The sequence below is a fragment of the Meles meles genome, chromosome 3 (assembly GCF_922984935.1).
Source record: "Meles meles chromosome 3, mMelMel3.1 paternal haplotype, whole genome shotgun sequence".
Taxonomy (NCBI): Eukaryota; Metazoa; Chordata; class Mammalia; order Carnivora; family Mustelidae; genus Meles; species Meles meles.
In genome coordinates, this window is record NC_060068.1 from 117248683 (window position 1) to 117270189 (window position 21507).

General features: G+C 40.1%; 1 protein-coding gene across 3 annotated transcripts in view; it reads right to left on the minus strand.

Annotated features, from left to right (window-relative positions):
* Positions 1-21507, minus strand: part of MEGF10 (multiple EGF like domains 10) — a 212602-nt gene that overhangs the window by 78528 nt on the left and 112567 nt on the right. For all 3 annotated transcript variants that reach the window (XM_046000699.1, XM_046000698.1, XM_046000697.1), the window contains one exon: positions 13638-13730. In XM_046000699.1, the coding sequence (XP_045856655.1) occupies positions 13638-13730 (93 nt within the window). The remainder of the gene's footprint in view (positions 1-13637; positions 13731-21507) is intronic.

The window sequence follows — 21507 nt, forward strand, 5'->3', positions numbered from 1 at the left end:
AATAAACTCACTGTGAAAACAGTGATGATATCATTCGCTTTAAGAGCACACCGGACTGAACACTAGACCCACATGGCGCATGGCCAGAGGTCAAGGTCTGTTTGGTGAACGAATGAAGATGATCATGAATGTGGAGCACTATGACTTTCACAGGCAAACAAACCTGTTAAACCATCTTAACACTTCTGGGAACATTCTTCCCCCCTGGCCCACTTTAAACCCTCAGTCCAATTTCCCATCGAAAGGACACTTAAGAGAATGAAGGGGTTGTAAGATACAACAAGCTGCAAACATTTGTCAGCATTATGCAGCTATTTTCTTCAAATATCACAATAACTCAATGAATAACTCATTCCAACATTTCATGTGCAAAATGGACTCAGTTGGTAAATTGCTAAGTCACTTACCACGCAAGTAGTGAACACAAGCGAATCACCCAAACCTGTCAATGCCTCCAAAGCTGTGATCTTGCCCCCAGACCACATGCACCGTCCCGAGCAACTGATGGCCATCAATTACAAAATCTGGTATCAGTCAGTGCACATTCACTGCATCTCCTGATTTTTAAAGGAGAACATTCTAAGACAAAAGTCTCACAGATGTTTGAAGGATAATTTTTTTTTTTTGCCTAAAAGTGGTATTTCTCAGGCTTTAAAGTGTTAACAGCAGCACCATCAGAATGGTTTTGATATGGAATGTCTCCACATGTCCACAGGCACACATGTGCTGACAAAAACAAGGCACTGGAACATTCTTTGAACAAATGGCAGACAGTTTAGTAAATCTCGTGTCTTTGTGTAGAGGAAGAATAAGAAAAGGAGCACAACGAGAGATAAACATAAATTCCAAGTTGAGAGATGCTCTGGAGGAAAGAACAAGGGCATATTAATATATTGCCTCAGCCTAAACACTCCTCAGTAAGAACAACAACAACAAAAAGGAAAGGATAAAGTCATTTTTCCCTTAGAGTAAGGAGTAACATTTACCATCAAGTTCACCTTGTTACAAAAGTCATCAATCACTGGCTGGCTCAAGGAAGAGCATAATCACCTAGCATCAGCAGACCTGAACCCTAGCAGACCACTGTCACTTCATAGCCATAGAACCTTGAGCAAGTCCCCAACCTCGGTTACACTTAATTTTCTCTTTGCCACACGGGAATGATAAAACATACTAATCGCACAAAAAGTACTTATTGGTATGTGTGACACAGCACAGATCTTGTATACCAGAAATTTTATTCCATGATTGGCACACTGGAACATCCCACCCTAAGAAAAAAGAACACCCTGGAAAAACATCCTCCAGCTGTACATAAAGCAAGAATAACAGGTCTGTTACTGGTTCATAGTATTTGTTTGTCTTGCATGAATCATTCATGACAAAAAGGACAACTTAGGTCTCACAATGTGAATTTCAAAAACAAATTGCCCACTAACTCTACAAAGTGAAAAACAAGCTCTGGTATCATCCCTTTCAATCGTTTCCCTAAAGCCAACTGGAAAAAGCTCAGCCCCACAGTGAAACCCAGTTGTTACGTGACATCCTATTCTTAACTGCCAACCAAGAACTGGATTTAGAAATTTCCCCCACTTGCAGATGATCAGTGTGTCCAGAGGAGTGGCCTGTACGTAAAGCCCAGAAATGTAAAAAGAGAAATTGAGAAAGAACACATGAACTCCTTAGTAATCCTCCCCTTAGCACGAAGAAAGAGGTGGTCACAAATAAAATCTGGACGATCTTGCCATATTAGGAGGCACCCATCCCACTGACTTGATTTTGCCTCAGCTTATCTATGCCCACTGAGACAAAAGAAGAAGCGTTCAAACGCACTTTGAACTTTAAGACACTTTAAGACTCTGAAGCAACCGGCTCTAAATTACCGAGAACCACAAAAGTGGCCAATTCTGTTGAACTTGTATTAGGTCTATAGAAATCCTAGATGAAATGAGCAGTCCGTGTTTGGTTTCATTTTATTTTGGTTTTGCTGGTCTTGGCTTAATACCTCCACCCAGTATTTCCTTAATACCTCTAAGGAGTCAAACTGTGGAACTATAAGAGGTTCGAGAAAGTTGTGGATACACCTCTACCAAACACTGACAGCAGGATAATATTGAATCTTGGAACCCAGCTTTATCAGAGGGAAAGTGATGTCAGCTTATAATACATAACGACCCTCACCAGGGTTGCTGTTCGAAGTAAGACTCTTTAAGCGTTCTTAACATTTAAATGTCAAGCACCTGTTAGGATACAGCAGTCAGCTACACTGACTTGAAAATATATTTTTATGTGTCATTTTGCTGTGACGTTCTCAACTGACTTTAAACTTAGGAAAATTTGGGACCACAGAAGAAATAAATAGGGAGGAAAATTCAGCCCTGTATATCCTAATATACAGACAAAGCACAAGGAAGTCACTTTCAGGAAAATCTCTCTACAGAACAAGTATCTTTCAGAAGGGACCAAAATAATCTTCCACAGTCTCAAAGCACAGAAAAACATGGTTCTTCTTGAAATATACACCCTTTCTTCCTAAGCTTCGGTGCCCCTCAGGGCCTTTTATCTCCCTGTGATTTCATTCCTTGTGCTTCAGGCTAACAAGGCGGTGGTGTGTCATTCCCTTTGTTAATGTAGAAGAAAAGATCCTCATTCAAAACATCAAGTGCTTCAAAAATAAAACAACTTTGTAAAGCTTCTCCATCCATGAAGAAGAACAATAAAAATGTATTTTCCAGATCCTCTGAAGGCACTAAAACCCCATGTCCTTCACATGTCAAAAACCCCACTGGAGAGCTGACAGAGTGCCAACCATCACTGTGGACAGCCACCCAGTGCTGTTGATATTAATATTACTCAGTGGCTGAGAGAAAACCTTTATTCTTCTTTTTAAAAAATGTTTGTTAAATGAATTTCCAAAGCATGAAATGTCATTTTAGAACTTCAGCGTATGCTTATCTCAAATGATGAAGCAGAAAAAAAGGCATGAATGTTTATTCTTTAACGTGTCTAAATATAAATGTTGATGGCTCTCAATGAGAGCCTGTTGATGACCCTATTCACGGTGCGGGAAAATCTCAGGGATATACATGGTAGGCTGGGATTAATTAAGTAAAGCATTTGGGGGGATTACATTTATTCACTGAAGTCAAAAGAATAGTAAGACCCAGGAGCCGTTGTGGGGTGTCTTGCTTTATCAAGTCTTGTCATGTTTTCGTTCTTTTGGTCACATATTTTTTTCATTAAAAATGGATGAAGCCTCTTCTACGGCTACTAAGTTCAGTTTGTTGAGCATGTACTACTTGCTCCTGCCTGACATGGTCTACAGCCAGATTTCTTTGTCTCCCAGGAGAGACTGGTCCATGGTGTGACTTATCACAAAGCACTGTGTTAAGTGTTGCAGTACCCAGGATGCTCAAGGAGCACAGAGGGTCTGTGTTATGTGTACTGCGCCTCTGGGCAGAGGAGAAAAGGGATGGGGAGAAGGCTTCCAGGCAAGGCGGCTTTAGGTAAGCACCACAGGCTAATTACTCGGGATCACCACTGTGCATCTAATTATCTTCATTATGGATGTGGGGGGTCAAAGGGTGGAAGCTCAAATGTTTGCTTAAAATCCCACAGTAAGGAAACTAGGCACCCAAATCATGCTACCTGGATGGTCTCAAAAATTGAATACAGATTTCTAGAAGAGAAAAATTTTTGACTATAGGAGACTACATGTAATACTATAACAAAGGATCATGACACACAACCTAGAATTAACTGTTGTGAACGTGGCCTCACCTCTGCTTTATCATTTGATGCAAGAAATAAAGCATGACAAATAAAGTCCCTTTTGCCTTCTTGTGTCTGGCTCCCAATTCTTTCCCTTACTCCATAACCCTGATCACGATTTTAATGTGCGTCCTTCTAGCCTCTGTGTATCCAGAAATAATACATTGTATCATTTTATGTATTCATTAGTTTAACATAAAATGTATATAACACTGTACATCTTGCTTTTTCCACCCAGTATTATGATATTGAAATCTATTAATATTACTACATCTGCTAATACAGAGGAATACTATATATCAATTTATAGCAAGGAACAGCTACACAGAATTCCTCTATATTAATATCCTCTAATAAATTGATCTTTTCCTTTAACCACAGCCATTTGCGGTTGTTGCCAAATGTCCACAGTTACAAAGATGCAAAGAATATATCCCCAGTACCTAAAATCAAAAGTTTCTAAAAGGTATATGAAACAAATTATGAAGAAGTAGAAGTAAAATTACTGGATCATATGGTGTATGCAATTTAAAATTTTACTCTAGATGCTGTGATGTGTGTAAACCTGGCAATTCACAGACCTGTACCCCTGGGGATAAAAGTACATTATATGTTTATAAAAAAATAAAAAATATTTAATAAAAAAATAAAATTTTACTCTAGAGACAAATTGCTCTGAAGTTATTCTGCCAATTTACCCTCATGAGAGCAGTGTATGGAATCTTGCTTTCACATCCTTGCCAACACATGGTATTGTCAGACTTCTTAACTTTGTCAATGTGATGGCAAAAAATGACATCTTGCTCATTTAGGATGCATGTCACTGATTATTACAAAGAGAATCATATTCTCATATGCTTATCATCCAATCAGATTTCCTTGCCTTTAAATTATTTTACTATATCCTTTGCCTAATCTAAAGTTGAAGGGTTTTTTTTTTTCTTATTGATTTGTGGAAATTCTTTACAAATTCTATATGCTAATCATTTGTTTTATAATTGCAAAAATCTTTTCCCATTCTTGCTTCTCTTTTAACTTTTACTTACAATATATTCTGTCTTGAAGTTTTAAACTTTAATGTAGTCTAATTATTTTAAGCACTAATTTGTAACATGGATAAATCTGATTTTCACAATACTAATTTAAAGCTCCTTGAACAAAGAGACAGAGCCTTTTTCATCTCTCATGTCTTGTTTTTATATCCATGACTATTCCTGAAATATTGATGCCTTCGTTCTTCCCTTCCACAAATATGTATTGAGCATTACGGTGTACCTAGCACTGTGTTGGATGTTAAGTGATAAATTAGCTAAATAGCAGTGAAAAAAAAAAAAGACAAAATTTTATGAGGCCGGCATCCTAGAAAGAAAGACAGAGCAAAAGCAAAAGAAAAAAAAACAAGTATTTTCATTAAGTGCCATAAAGAAGTTAAAAAGGAAATACAATCCAGAATAATGGAGAATCGCCTTCATATATGTATGTATGTGTATGTATGTATATATATATATATATATAGTTTGGAGCAAGCTTCTCTTGGTGGTGGTGGTTAGGCCAAGGCCTGAGTGACCCAGAGAAGCCAACCACGTCAAAATCTAGGGGGGAGAGGGGCGCCTGGGTGGCTCAGTGGATTAAGCCGCTGCCTTCGGCTCAGGTCATGATCTCAGGGTCCTGGGATCGAGCCCCGCATCGGGCTTGCTGCTCAGCAGGGAGCCTGCTTCCTCCTCTCTCTCTGCCTGCCTCTCTGCCTGCTTGTGATCTCTCTCTCTGTCAAAGAAATAAATAAAATCTTTAAAAAAAAAAAAATCTAGGGGGGAGAGTATTCCAGGCTGCAAAAAGTTCAAGTGTAAAGACAGAAATGAAATCAACATGTCCCATGAGAGGAAGGCAGAAGTCAGGCAGTATGATGCCTGGAAGGGGAGTGGGATGACAAGGGATTGGGGAGATAGGCTGGCACAGGTCCAAAAGGGCTTTGGCGATTATTCTATCATGGGAAATATGGGGAGTTCAGAAAACGGAGCAGTATTTGCAGTTTTCCAAGGTCACTCTGGTCTCACTGCAGAGAACGGATCCCAGTGGGGCCCAGTTAGATGTAGCAGCGAGGAGACTCTTGTGATCACCGACCAAAAGCAAGTAGTGATGTGCCTTGGAGAGGGAACAGCAGAGATGGTGAGAAAAGCTTAGATTTTGTTCAATTTTGAGGTTGAACCAAGATTTTCTGATAAACAGATGTAGGTGGATATTATACACAGTGAAAAAAGGAAAAGGAAAAGCAGACAAATGAATAAATGATGTAGAATGGAGTTAATGACATGATAGCCCAGCCTGGGGTTTACAGCTGCTGCATGAGAACTGACTGGCGCGTCAGTCAGTAATGTCGATAGTGTTCTCATTATGCTGCAAGCAACATAAACCAGACATGAATCACCTGGGAAGGACATCCAGGGTCGAAGGTTGGGAATAATGCAGAAAACTACACCAGGGCTCGTCTGGGGAGCCTCCTGCCAAGCAACCGTGGACAGAGAGAGGCTTCTGCTAAAGAGGGGGGTGGCCCCCAGGACTAAACAAGATGTCCACAATGAGCCTTCCCATCCACTGTCTGGTCCAAACACTGCACTGATTTGAAGAGGTCTGGGGCAAGCTGTGTTTGTCACACAAGGAATTGCAAGGGAGGACCATTTCCTGAGCCAGGCGTGGGGCTGAGCACATCACAGGTATGGTGCCAGTCAGTCCTCATGAGCATATGAAGTTAGATACTCTTAACTTTATAGAAGCCTGAGGACCATGAGACTCAGAAACAGCACAGAAAGGACTGCGGCAATTCAGTTCCAAGGGGGTTTGGAGGAAGCAGGTGGAGGAGGTTCTCTGGCCCTCCAGAGAGAAACCAAGAACAGCCTGGATTTCAGACTCCTTCGGAAAGGCAACATCAGCAGCTTGTGTTTGCGACCTCTATCAAAATATCTGGGCAGTCCATCAGTGAAATTGCCTTCAGGCGGCTGTGATGAACCATTCCCTGCCCAGTTCTTCCCACCTATCATCAACGCCTTGTCGCCCTCCCCCTTCCCCATGCCAGGGACCCCGAATGATTTTACTCTTGCTCTTGCTGCTCCATCAACCTGATCTCACAAGTAATTCTGACAGCGTGGTGGGTATATTAATGACTCTCTGTGAGCATTGGGTTCTGAGTGTCTTCTCTTGCCAGACACCATCAATCTGACTATTGTGTCCAGTCCATAGAGCTTTACAGTAGAACTTGCTGGGGAATAAGTCAGCTTTTTGTGTCTTATGATTTTTGGCTTGTAATATCCTTCAAATGGATTCCCCGATTGGAATATCCCGCAGGCAAAGTCTTATTACTTACCCTGTGCTGCACAGCGTGCATGCTTTATATAAAAGGTTATCAGTGTTCTTAATGCTGCACCTGAAAAGGTTTCAACTTGTCTTGCCTCCGAGGCATATTTTTACTACCTCCAAGTACATTTAACCAGAAATGTTACTGGTGACTAAAGAAGCCCCAGTTTGGAATTTTTTAAACCAAAATTAATTTCCATGTTTGCCTCTACTTGGTACTAAAGTCAAAAGCCTGCGGGACACGCTATTGAAAGCTATTTGCTGGCTGCTAGTTGATTTAGGGCTCCCTCTTGCATTCTGGAAGTGCCCTATAGCCAGAGGGGAAATATATTTCTTTATAGATGTTTAGAAAATCATCAACAGGATTATACAGGTTGAGAGAACAAATGTGTTACTGCTACTCATACAGAAGGTTTAAAGGGTTTAAAGACAAAGAAAGGTCTCAATGATTACAGGTATGAGTGAACAAACTCACATGGTAGAAAGGGATCGTGAACAGAATGTGCCCAACAGTCTGCATCATACAAATGAGGAAATTAAAAACTACAAACGAGTCCATCCAAATGGGTGCCATTTAAAATTCACCATCTCTGAGACAGTGCCCTCGATACCTCTCAGGATATGCATTCTAACATTTGTCTGGGGCTGTCAGCCCCTGCCTCCTGCTCTCATTCCCCCCAGGGCCCTGGACCCTGGTTACTTTCATTAAACCTCCCTTCCAATTGCAGGAGTCGCCATATCTTCATGGTTAAAATGACTGGCTATGAAGGGGATGCGAGTGTGTCTCCACCATTCAGTAGATGTCAAAATTCAGGCAAGTCATGTAATTGTTCTGCAGCTCTATTTCCTCATCAATAAAACTGGATCAAGAATTGCAATCATCTCACTGTCTGCTGTGAGTATTAAATGTAATGTCTATCAAACCCTTATAGGGAATCCAGGCACGTGCTTAGAGCTCATTAATGCAGAACTATTACTGTCATCGTCATCAACATGACCCAACTCCTGCTCCTCCTCGGTTCAGCACACTGTCTCTACTCCTGCGTTTACAAAGAGAAGAAAGGTCATATACGAGCTCCCTCGAGCTCTCCTTGCCTTTGCCCACTAGCACCCTGATACTAGAAACCTCTTGACATCCTGCTGGCCACTCTTTCCTCCTCCTGCTGTACCAGTTCTCACTCCCATACCCAGCTCCATTCTTGGCTTTCTCCATCCACCTCTTCTGCTGACACTGTGCTCTTCCTCAGGATGAGACATTTGCACTTCTGTCCACCTGTCTCAAAGCTGTGAGCTCTGTGAGGCCCCCACTGCTCCACGCGCGTTTCCTTATTGCCAGCATCCAGTACAGTTCCTGGCATCCAATAATCACTCAATGAAAGTTCACACCATGAACACGTGAATGACCTTCACAGAACCATGCAGTTCATTCAATCTAATTAAATAGAACAACCATTTACTCCGCTTCAACCACACACCAGCCACAATGGTGGCTAACGAGATTAATAACACACAATGCTTGCCTTCCATGAGTGGTTTATCATCCCCTGAAGGAGGAAGAGGAATAGGGGATTGATGGAGGGACAGAGAGATTGATGGGGGGAGGAAGAAAGACAGCAGGGAAGAGGAGGGTAGAGAGAGATGGAGGTAGGCGAGATTAATGGTATATAGGCTAGGGTATGCATTAGGCTGCCAATAAAAGTAAAATACGAGTGTGTGTGTTTTTTTTTAATCATTTAATCAAATTTAAAAAGAAGTAATACGTCTGAGTTTAGTGAAATAAATCATGATTTCACTCCAGGGGAACAAACATTGTACAGTCCTCTGACACACCTGAGAATTTTTTATACAGAGAATACACTGAGACCCAGGAAGACTGTATATCAAACCCAGGATTCCTTTCCTCCACAGACAAGGTAAACAGTCAAATCAAACCTCCAAGGGAAGTCTTTGTAGCCCTGTACATGTGAAAGTACCTGTTAGCCCATTTTTCTCCCATGTATATTAGGAAAGAAAAAAAAACCCAGAGAGATAGCTGTGGGCGACCGTCATCGATTTATTACCATCTGCTTATTTTAGGCTCTTAATAAAAATAAAAAGAGTTATTCCTTTTTTTTAATTAAAAGAGTTATTTTAAATAAAAAGAGTTATTCTTCTGGCTGAAGTGAATGGTCCTGATTATCGGGCAGAAACTGGGCTGTTACTACATGACAGAAAAAAGGAGAACCATGTCTGAAAGCCAAGAGACTCTGTGGGTTTCTAAGAAATACTTCCATGGCCGGAAGTCAACGGTCAACAGACAACAAAGTTGCAGCAAGTTTTTCCATGGTGGTTCCAAGTGCTAGCTCAAGAGACTGGTGCAGAGCAGGGGGCCTCTCTAGCTCCAGCTCCTGCCACACAAGCAGAGGGAGGGAGGGGCTTTTCCAGCATCTGGCCACAGAGCACCGCCATCTTGCATGCTGCCCAGTTCCTGCAACAGAACCAGCTTCTCCATCCCAGCTCATTCCAGGCTCCCGTAGCATGGGCAGCTTCCCAGCACCCCACTTCTCCATCAACAGGAAAGTCAGCAGCACCCATCAGTCAGCAGCTTCCCCTGGCAACCTTCTGGGGCTTTTCTGTAGCAGAGAGCTTCTGAACAGACACTCCTCCATGAAAAGCTTTCCCAAACACCTTATAGGGCAGAATTCTAGCAAGTTCCAGAGGGCAGATGTCCATCAAGTTCTGCTAGAGTAGTATTATGCAGCCTCTCGCTATTCAGTGAGCTGTGGTGTGCCTTCCCTAATGAATCAGAGCCTTAGGGGAGATTCCTTTTGGGTATCCAATCTCAGCCCCGGAAGTAGTGGCTGCTCCTTAAATCTGCTCTTCCTGTGTCCTTTCAAGTATTATGAATTCTACTAACCAGTTCTTCATTACTCCAGTCCCTTGGTACTGTTAATAATTGTTCATCAACTTTCCCTGTCCAAGTTACTGTGCGTCCCAGGAGCAATGAGCATACCTGGCAAGATTCTCCTTTCTAAATGCCATTCTCCAATGGAAGTCTAAGGCTGAGGCGGAAAAACACACTATGGCCTTGGAGTATCCTATAGTACCAGTAAAGGAAGGAAGCGCTCACTAAACAAAACAAATAAACAAAAAACAGACCAAAAAAGGATGGGGGCATATCAAAAGGACACAGAGGTGCAATCTCCAAAGCAGAAACAATCTGAACAACAAAATCACATATATTGGCCTATAACCCAAAATTTCATATAAATATCTCTGAGTCCATACTGACACAAAGGTTGAATAAATGGGAGTAAGACGAATCTTCCTTACAGAAGAATTCCAAATAACATATGTAAGGACTCCCCCTCAAAGACATGAACGTAATTCCTGCCCTTCACCCTTGAGGGTAGACTAGACCTAGACTTGCTTCCAAAGCATAGACTAGGAAAAGGGAAAACAGTAACTTTTGTGGCGAAACATGGTGTACACTATGCATCAGCTAATGATGAAGGTTAACCAAGTGATGACATCATCAGTGATGTCACATGAATATTATGATACCCTGATACGATGTGATAGCAGAGTATTTCAACTCAACAGTATTCTTTTCAAAACCTATAACCCTAGTCTAATGATGAAAAAAAACACTAGACAAACAGAGATCAGGGGACATTCAACAGGATACTTGGCCAGCACTCCTCAAGATTGTCAAGATCAGGAAAAGCCAAAGATGGAAATTGTCATAGACCATAGGAGACTGGGCAAACATGACAATGAAATGAAACATGGTGCCCTGGATTGGATCTTGGAACAGATAAGGGACATTAATGGAAAAAACAATGAAATCCAAGGTCTGAAGTTTAATTAATTATAATGTACTAATATTGGTTTCTCAATTTGACAAACTAATGGTAAGATGTTAACAAGAAGAAAACTGGATGCAGATATAGGATAACTCTCTGCTATCTGTGTAACTTTTCTATAAATCTAAAATTGTTCCAAAATAAAAGGTTTGATTGAAGAAAATTTATTGTGGTTTCTCTCTCTTGATGGAACCCTGACTGATGCAAGTACCTAGTCTGATTATCAAGGCAATCGTTCTATAGACCTAACAAACAGCATCCAATGTCTTCATAACCATAATCAGAGAAGGGGGGAGCAGAGAAAAGGAAACCTTGAAAATGAGGTCATTTATTTTGTTTAAAGATTTATTTTAGAGAGAGAGAGAGCCCGTGTGCTTGCATGAGTGAGGGGACAGGCAGAGGGACAGAGAGAGAGAATTTCAAGCAGACTCCCTGCTGAGCACAGAGTCCAATGGGGCTCGATCCCAGGACCTGAGTCGAAATCAAGACTCAGATGCTTGACTGACTGAGCCATCCAGGCACCCCGAAATGAGGTCATTTAAACTGTGCTCCCTAGTAGATTATTCAAGTATGCTTTTTGTTTCAAGAACTACTTGGTTTAGAGTAATTAAATGACACAACTTCTGATAAGTGGTATTAGAGGAACTGCTGCAGACAAAGCCAGGTAACCATATCCAGTGCTCCAGCTCAGAAGAGCATTTGCTTAGTTGTTTGAACAAAGTGTCAGAAATGTTTTTCTCAGAGCATCTTGAAAGACCTCAGTTATCAGCCTGTGTTTACTTATGCTTTGGGTCATTACAGACCCCAAGGTTGTAAAGAAGAGATAAAACACTGCATCAATATCGTATTCTAGGATGGAAAGAACACGTGTCTTCAGAATTCTAGAGGCTTCATTCAAAAATCAGTAAACTCTAAAAGCAAGCAACAAGTTATTTTCTAGAAAGTCCAAACTCCAAAAGAAAGCAACAGTTTGTTTTCTAGAAGGCCTGAATCAGTTCTGGACAGCCTGAAATTCATGTAGCATTTTGTTTTCTGCACATAAGCACTCAGCAGTCTGATTTCTCAGCTGGAGGTGGCTGCGGGCTCCTTGGGACACGAACTCTGAATGTGGCTACAACCATTCTATCCCACAGCTTACGTGCCCTGGCATTAGGAACAAACCTCACTTCTCAAATGAAGAATACATCCACTCCTTTCATTCCTGCGAGTTTTTAGAATAATGTTATTTTTCTTCAAAATGTGTAGGCGCAACTGATTTTTAAGGTGGAAAAGTTAATGAAAGAGACATTGCATTTGAGGTCAGCCAGCCAGAAAAATGGCTGTGAGCCAAATCCCACATCCCAAACATTTTGCCTCCACGGCCTGTGAACAAAATGCCCACTCTCCTCCTGATCTCCAGCAGAAGCAAAACAAAACCCCACAAGACAGTTATCCATTGGAATTGGAAGCCTTTCAGGGGCAGAAAGACACACACACACACACACACACACACACACACACACACACACTCCCTGTTTAAGACACAATAAAAAGGCTCTTTCACACAGAACATTCTGTGCACAGACAGCACAAGGACTACCCCTGGAGATGCTGTTTTTGGGATAGCCAAGAGATCACAAGCCTAAAACAAGCAGTTCTTACAAGATACACAGTAATCTACCTGGTTCCAAGTATAAGCAAGAAAAAATTCTTAAAGCCTGTTTATCTAGTCGGCTTGAAATCCCTTTGGACTAGTTGGGGAAAATTATGCAGTAGAAATGGGGATGAATTTGTATTGTCATGAGATCCTGCTGATTTCCTTTCTCTCAAGGTAACATTTCATGCATTAAAATTCAGTTGCACTCGGACTCCCCCTCACATTTTTCAAAGCAAAAAGCAGTACGAAGAAACAGGAAGTTTCCACAATTACACGCGCAGCAACGAGTTAGGCAGAAAACTAGTTTTAACTGTGAAATTCAGAAAAGCAACTGTATTACATGACATTCCACTGCTTAATCCTCTTAATAAAGAATATGAGGTTTTAAGTGCAAACTGTTTACAGTCCAAAATATTATGTTAGAATTATAATTATATACCATATATACAAATTATATACCATATTACAATTTGATTTAATATCAAAATGTTCATGAATTTTCAGTTATTACCAATATTTGTCCTCCATATTTTCTGAGTATCATTATTTGCATCTCAGAATTCAGAGGGAAATAAATATATTAAGCATTGACCATATCAATTTTACTTCTGACTTAAAGCCAACAAGTGATACATTTTAATCACCAAGGAAGAATGCTAGATAAATCAACATATAAACATAGCAGTTAGGACAGAATAGTTATGTAACCACAAAACTGCTTTACTGAACTAAAGAACCTCAAGTCTGGACCCTACTCTGGAAAACATATTCATGTTTACAGATGCATCAGCATCAGATTTTTAAAATCTCCTTCTTTCCAAGTACTTTTCTTTATCCTCAGTTAACAACATATACTGTTATATCAGTATAACACATATACTGATTTAATAGAAACTGTATTCCTGAGCCGGACTGGGAACCCACACCATATTCTGTACAGGGAACAAGAGGGAAACCAGTGGTTCAGGATAATCGGCAGACAAGGGAGCCCATACAGAAAAACACGCCAAGACAGACAAGAGCAGGTGGAAACTTACCACTGGAGCAGTTGGTCCCACCCCAGCCAGGCTCACACTGACAGGTGTTTGGAGCAATGCAGCGACCGTGGACACATTTATCAGCACAGTGGGCTGTCAGAGAGAAAATCAATCAAATAAGGAAAGTTGGCACAAGAAAAAAAAAAAAAAAGAAAAACCAACAACACAGCTGTTTCACATCCCAGTCTCAAGTATCACTTAAAAACAACATGCATGCTTGATAATTTCCTTCAATCCATTCCTTGGCCCTCTCCTAGTCTGCTGTGTGACCAAACAATTCCCCTTCTTATTTTGAGATCACCAAAAAAATTCCTTCATTTCTACTATCTAACTCTACTTCATGCCAAATTAAGAAAGAAGTTCCAAGAAAAACGGCCTAGCCCACATTTTAAAAAAATTGTCAGTGATTACCCAGTATACCCTCTTTGTTTCAGGAGAAGCATATGTGGATGTAGCAACAAACCCCAAAGCAAGATATGAAGACTTGAGAGGCAGAGTAAATAGAGGGGTCTTCCCCTCACATGACACCTTCACTGGAAACAAGAGTCAAATTTCTCTGAGCACATGTCCCTCACAACTATGACACGCAGAAATAGACACCCTTTTTCTATTCACAAAGATATTCAAAAAAGGTCACCGAGGTCTTTAGGAAGTAGTCAATCTCAACTTCTCTTTCATTGGTGAATATGTCGGGCGTGACCCACCCATGGAAGTCAGGTTTATCACTGCAAACGTGAGCGGATGAGTTGTCTGAGGATGTCTAAAGCAAAGGTCCAGAGCCCCACAGAAAGCAGCAACAAATACATACCTTGCTGAATGTTAGCACTGTCTTCAGTGTTAGCACCACTCACTTTAAGGACACAGTCTTTTAAGTACCCGGATATAAGAGTAATTGGGAGAGCCACAAGGCATAGTTGGGAGTTCAGCTATTCCAAAATTCGATGGAAGGATGGGATAAGGTATCCTATGCTTCACAGATAAGTTTTACTAATGCGTGTCTTATTACAAAAGTTAAACAAATTTATTGTCTACACGTGAAATTCCAAAAAACAAAATAAACGTTTCTCTGGTTCCATCAACTCAACATTTCTGTTACCTAGATCCTTTCAGGAAATTTTCCCTATATATTTCTCTCCTCAAGGAAAAAAAAGAATCACAATATTTTTCAATTTTCCTTTCCACTCACTCGATGTAATGGTAAAAATCTTCCCCTGCTGTTGAATATTCTTTTATGTGATTTAGGCAGTGTTGTATGAATACAGTTTATATTGTGTATCTATATTGTATCTATAATATATATACCATGATATATATTTTATGTACATATTTACATGTATGTACATATTTGTGTGTGCATTTTATATATTACATATTTTCTGGACCAAAAACAATAACCACTTCTAAGGACTTTATCAAAAATATTAGATATGAAGAGGGTGCCTGGGTGGCTCAGTGGGTTAAGCCTCTGCCTTCAGCTCAGGTCATAATCTCGGGGTCCTGGGATCGAGACCCTCATCGAGCTCTCTGCTTGGCAGGGAGCCTGCTTCCCCCTCTGTCTCTGCCTGCCACTCTGCCTACTTGTGATCTCTCTCTGTCAAATAAATAAATAAGATCTTTTAAAAATATATTAGATATGAAGAGATATAAGGGAAGGCATTTTAGATGAAAAGAAAGCACAAAGAAGGGGTAGAAAGAAGTCAAATGAGAATGAGAAGATCTGCTTGGGTGCAATGTTGGGAGCAATAGCTTTGAAAAGATACAGAGTTTGAAAACCAAACTAAGGTTTTAAGACTTTACTCCGAGAATTAACAGGGAGTACTCTAATGAAATATACAGAATTATTACAACAAACCATCAGGTAGAGGACACCACAAAAGAATAAACTGACCATAAACTTAAGGGAATTAAAGGCTCACTTCCTTCACCAGAATAATTATTTAGCCCCCAGGCCATTTGGTGAGGGATGCCAGGCCAAGTGAATTTGGGACCTTGGGCCATAGTAGAGGTTATGGACACTAGCATTCTAAGGAGATGCTTAGCAACTCCCCAGTAGTTGATTAAGACCATCATACATTGGGTTGTAATTAAAAGCAAGATCAGCCTGTAACATATGAACACACTGGCTTTGTAAAGCCTGACTCATGCAGTCAGTTTAAATCAATACGTGCCAACCTCAGGATCCACTGCCTCCTACCATCTCCATGCATGTGTTTGACACTGTAGATGTGCTATTCATTTGTAAGGTCATAGCTCCGTACTATTCCTTAAAGTGTAGCTATGCACATACAAGCCAGCAAACTACCACAAATGGAGCATGGAAGGGTCAACTAAATGCCACAAAAAGCTCAGGTCGATGGTACAGAGGGCATATTCTGGACCACACTATGTTCTATGGTAGCACGCACACCCCCAGGACACTCCCACCTTACCAAGAACATTGGTGTCCACTGTGATATGTAAATATGAAAGTGTTTTGTCTCACTTGTCTCATCTACTCATGGCATCTGTTTGCAACATAATTGCAAACATAAGTCTTCAGACCCAAATTTACCAATTTCTTCTCATTCAAGACACTAAAACTAAGTAAAACTCTGTTCACATATCTCGAGAAGTTTTTAAGAGTCGATATTATGAAAGAAGTTTTGTCTGATACTGTGCATTTAAAAGAAAACACAGAAATTGCATATGGTTGTTGAAGAAAAAAGTGTCCCCCATCTCCTCAAATTTCAAATTTTTGAGATTGCTGGGTCATCATACAAATGCTCTCATGTTTGATTCCTGATGGGACAAATTTTGTGTTTTATGAAATGAACACTGAGAAGTCCAGTCAATTAAAATAAATAAAACAAAAATCTTGTGACAGTAATTTATAAATCCAGATTACTTTTATAGAAGCCTCAAACTAACATTTAGCCAAAGTCTGGAGCAAACTGTCAATAGATAGTTAGCACCAAACAAATTCATCTGTAAATTAATGAGAAACTGGGAGGGAGACTCTGCTCTCCTAACGATTTTTTTCTTAATTAAAGCTAAAGCCAATGGAATTGCCTCTGAGCATTGAAGCCTCAAGTCAAGTAATTAACTAAGTGATGGGGAATATTGTTGGTATAGATTCCAAAGGGAAAGAACACAAATTCTACAGCCATACTGCAGAATCTTCCCACAACATTAGACTCTCACACAAGGGCCATGTGTGCTCCATGTCCTTCCTTATCCCACCAGCTTGGACTCCCACATCTAGCAATAGCCTTCACCAAGTAACAGCTAAACCAGCAGGAGCAAAGGGAGACATCAGAAGAAAAGAGAATAAGCCATAAAACTCTATGTCCTTTGGGGGAACCCTCTTACACTGTTGGTGGGAATGCAAGTTAGTGCAGCCACTTTGGAGAACAGTGTGGAGATTCCTCAAGAAATTAAGAATAGAGCTTCCCTATGACCCTGCAATTGCACTGCTGGGTATTTACCCCAAAGATACAGATGTAGTGAAAAGAAGAGCCATCTGTACCCCAATGTTTATTGCAGCAATGGCTACGGTCGCCAAACTGTGGAAAGAACCAAGATGCCCTTCAACGGATGAATGGATAAGGAAGATGTGGTCCATATACACAATGGAGTATTATGCCTCCATCAGAAAGGACGAATACCCAACTTTTGTAGCAACATGGACGGGACTGGAAGAAATTATGCTGAGTGAAATAAGTCAAGCAGAGAGAGTCAAGTATCATATGGTCTCACTTATTTGTGGAGCATAACAAATAACATGGAGGACATGGGGAGATGGAGAGGAGAGGGAGTTGAGGGAAACTGGAAGGGGAGATGAACCATGAGAGACTATGGACTCTGAAAAACAACCAGAGGGTTTTGAAGGGGCGGGGGGGTGGGGGTGGGAGGTTGAGGAACCAGGTGGTGGGTAATAGGGAGGGCACATACTGCATGGAGCACTGGGTGTGATGCCAAAACAATGAACACTGTTATGCTGTAAATAAACAAATAAAAAAAAAACAACTCTATGTCCTCAAATATCTCAATTTGCCAAATTGCAGGAACACTCACTATGGTATATGTATGGACAAACACAGACCCTCCCCCAAGGACATCAGTGGACCTCGATGCCTACCCTAGTCTCATCTTTCCTCATTTAGCTTCAGATGCCACCTACTCCAGGGTCCAAGCTTCCATAACTAACAAACTCCATGCGAGAAACCAAAGTAAGATAAAGACATTGATTCTTCCTGTAGAAAATCCCAAAGTGATTGAGAAAGAGAAAAGGAACAGAGGTCCCTCTTAACAAATGTTTAATCACTTATCACTTAGATTTCAAGAATAGGTACCAAAAAAAAAAGAATAGGAACAAAAGACCCATCGTAAGTGTGGTTCTTGCATCCATGGAAAACAGTCACTTTATTCCCTCTTGAGGTCTTTTCTTCTTATTTTTAAAAGGGCAGTTATAATCAGGAAAATGCTAGCAAAAATGACCTATCCAATATGATTTATTTTTCACACCTCCCTTCAAGAAAATCATCACATTTCATATTCTGAGTTTTGGGTCGTCTTTTTTAAAGACCAGATGTAAGCTGAATCTCTGCACCCCCACTAAATGCACTGCTGGAGACACATGACTTGTGAGTGGCAGCCAAGGCATCTTCTCGCTCAAGAACTGGCAGGCGGGAGACACTGATGAGAAGAACATGCCCCATCTTTGAAGTGAAAGCTGTGCACAGCCTGTCTGCCTGATGGACAGGTGAGGACTGACATGATGACCCCAGGATCTTCTCTAATTAGGCTCCTATTTCAGCCTTAGTTCCTAAATCCATTTAAATCCCATTACTAGTGCGATGGACCTCATTCCTTTCACTTGTAAATACTTGGCTTTAATACCAAGAGCTACTAAACTATACTCAATGGTTTTCTCTTCTGCCACATACATTTCACTTTGGATTTACACCTAGGGTATGGAAAAAAAAGTGGGCAGACTAAAGATTCCTTTATAAACCAATTATATCTCCTAATACAATAGTTACTGTTGTTCTAATGGACATAATGTCATCAGTTCATTTAATCTGAAAAATGTTTCCATGATCCAAGTATCTCTTAAAAATAACTGTCTGGTGGAAACACAAACCTTCCAGCTAACCTCACCTGAGAAATTCCTTTCATTCTAATATTATAAATGAATATCATAAGTCACAAATCTTGTTTTCAGTCTTTATTCTGAGTTGCTACAGAGGAACATACATTTTTAGAGGTAAAGGTGCCTTTACTGAACATAATCACCCCATTTTTTTCAGACAAAGAAACCAAGGGTAGGAATATGGGATGGTTTTTCCAACATTCATAGCTGGTGTTAGAGGCAAAAGAAGGATTAAACTCTAGTACCTGACTCGCAGTACACCAAAGCTTATGATGGGTCTTAAGAGAGGTGGGGGGCAGGGGTGGAAAGGATGGTAGAGGTAACGCTGGACCCCGTACTGGGGCAGCTGAACTAGACGGCTAGGAGTTGTAACTTAGAAGATTACAACAAGGAGAGTAGACTTCTAAGATAAACTTTATCTACACCATATTTTTGTTTGAGGCCAACTATATAGTCATTACAAAACTCTAATTACTATTACAGTGTTCAGGTGCAGACAGGAGTAATCTCATTTTCCTATATCTAAACATTACATTGCAACCTACCCCACTGTGTTTGTTTAGAAAGGGGAAGGGAATTCTCTTTCTTTCAGTTTAATGTTTACTGATGTTGCCGGCACACTGTAGGCACTACTCTGGATACAGAGACAGCAGACCAGGAACTCTCCCTCTGCAGAGGAAGTCAAATACAAGTGCCTCAAACTCAACGGACCCAGAGCAGAATGCAGGGGTATGAGCAAAATACTGTGAGACCATATTAAATGATTCCATTTACATGAAATGTCCTAAAGGTAAATCCATAAAGACAGTGCATTAGTTGCCTCGAGTGGGGAGGGATTGGGTGTGAATGTGGTTAACGGTTACAGGGTTTCTCCGAGGGCATGAAAATGTTCTAAAATTGATTGTGTGATGGTTACTCAACTCCGTGAATATACTAAGAACCACCAAATTGTATACTTTAAGTGGATGAAGTATAAGGCATGAGAATTATATCTCAATAAATCTGTCAAAAAAAAAAATACTACGAAGGCTGCAGGAAAGAGCAGTTAATTGCAACTGAAGTGAGATCAAGGAGGTTCTCCTTAAAGAACATCTTAAAGGAGGAAGTGGACAAGCTTGTATTACAGTTGCAGGAAAGAATGGCTAACAACAGCTGTTTCATACTCCCTTCTCCTTCCATCCATTCCCAAAGTTGCAAAACCCCACTGCTTGGGATCAGGTCTCTTGTCCCACAGCCACCACTGGTCCACAAATGACCTGCAGAGATGGCTGATAAGTCATGGAAAGTAAGAGAACATGGGGAGCCCAGAAATCTGCCTTTAATAAACATAATTAAAAAATACTTACCTCAAATTCCTGTTCCCTCCATTCCTAATAGGGCTTCCATGGCTCTTAAGGACAAGTACAATGAGTGCCTACTAGTAGTGTCTTTGGCAAACATCATGAATTGTATACCTAATGTCTGTTCTTCCTTCCATCCCACTTTCACCAGGGACAATGATGTGACCAGCAATAAACTACATTTCCCAGCCCTTTTTCTGGATTGAAGCATCCAGGTTGGGGAAGACAGTATAGGGGACAGATTTAATTAGTAAGTGTCATTCCCCTTCTTTTTCTCCATTCTGATGCCTGGGATGTGGACAAAATGGCTGAGTCTGCAAATATCATCATGATCTTGAAGGAAGGGCCCAGAGAATCATGGAACCCTTTGCTCTGTATTCCTTGTATGGATGAATACATGCCACGAGTCAACTACTTTCAGACTTCTCATTACATCAAGACAATAAACCCTTAGTATGTACATGTCTCTATTTTTCAGGTATCTATTTATTGTAGCCAAAAATGATTCCTAACTAAAACTGCCCTTTTGGGAGATTTATCAGGTGAGTCAGTTCTTCAATTAAAAAAGTAAAAATAAAAATAAGAGAGCAGAAAATGATTATCTCGAAAAAAGCTGAAAAAGCATTTGGCAAAACCCAATATCCATTTCTGATAAAAATTTTCTGTGGACTGGGAAGAAAAAAGGAGCTTTCTCAACCTGATAAAAGACAAATATGAAAAACCTACTACTAATACAATAAAATAATGGTAAAAGAATGAGTGCCCCCCCACACATATAAGATTAAGAAGACAAGGAAGTCAGCTCTTACAATATCTATTCAACATTACAGTAGAGACTCTAGTAAGTATAATAACACAATAAAAAAGAAATAAAATAAAAGAGGTAAAACTACCTTTATTTATAGATTATGTAAACATGTCTATGTATGTAGAATATCTGATGGAATCTACAAAAAAGTTAGTAAAAATAATAAGAGTTTAAAAAAGTTACAGATAAAAAAGTACAAAAATATATTTCTATATATTAGCTAGCAATAGACAAGTGGACATTGAAATTTTAAAAAACACAATAACACCAAAAAAAGGGTGAGTGACCAAAAATGTGAACATATACACTAAGAATTAACAACACTTCTGAAAGTAAAGAATTTAACAAAACCATCAATCAATTTGAACCTATTTGACATTTACAGAACTCACTCCACACAACAGCAGCAGAACATACATATTCTCTCCAGAGGTAGACCTTGTTTATAAGCCAGATGATTTAATATTTTTTAAAATATCAATTTTCTTCCAATAGGTCTATGGATTCAACACAGTAAAAACCCTAGCAGTTTTTCTTGTAAATATTGACAAGCTAATTTAAAATTTATATGTTAATACAAAGTGTCTACAG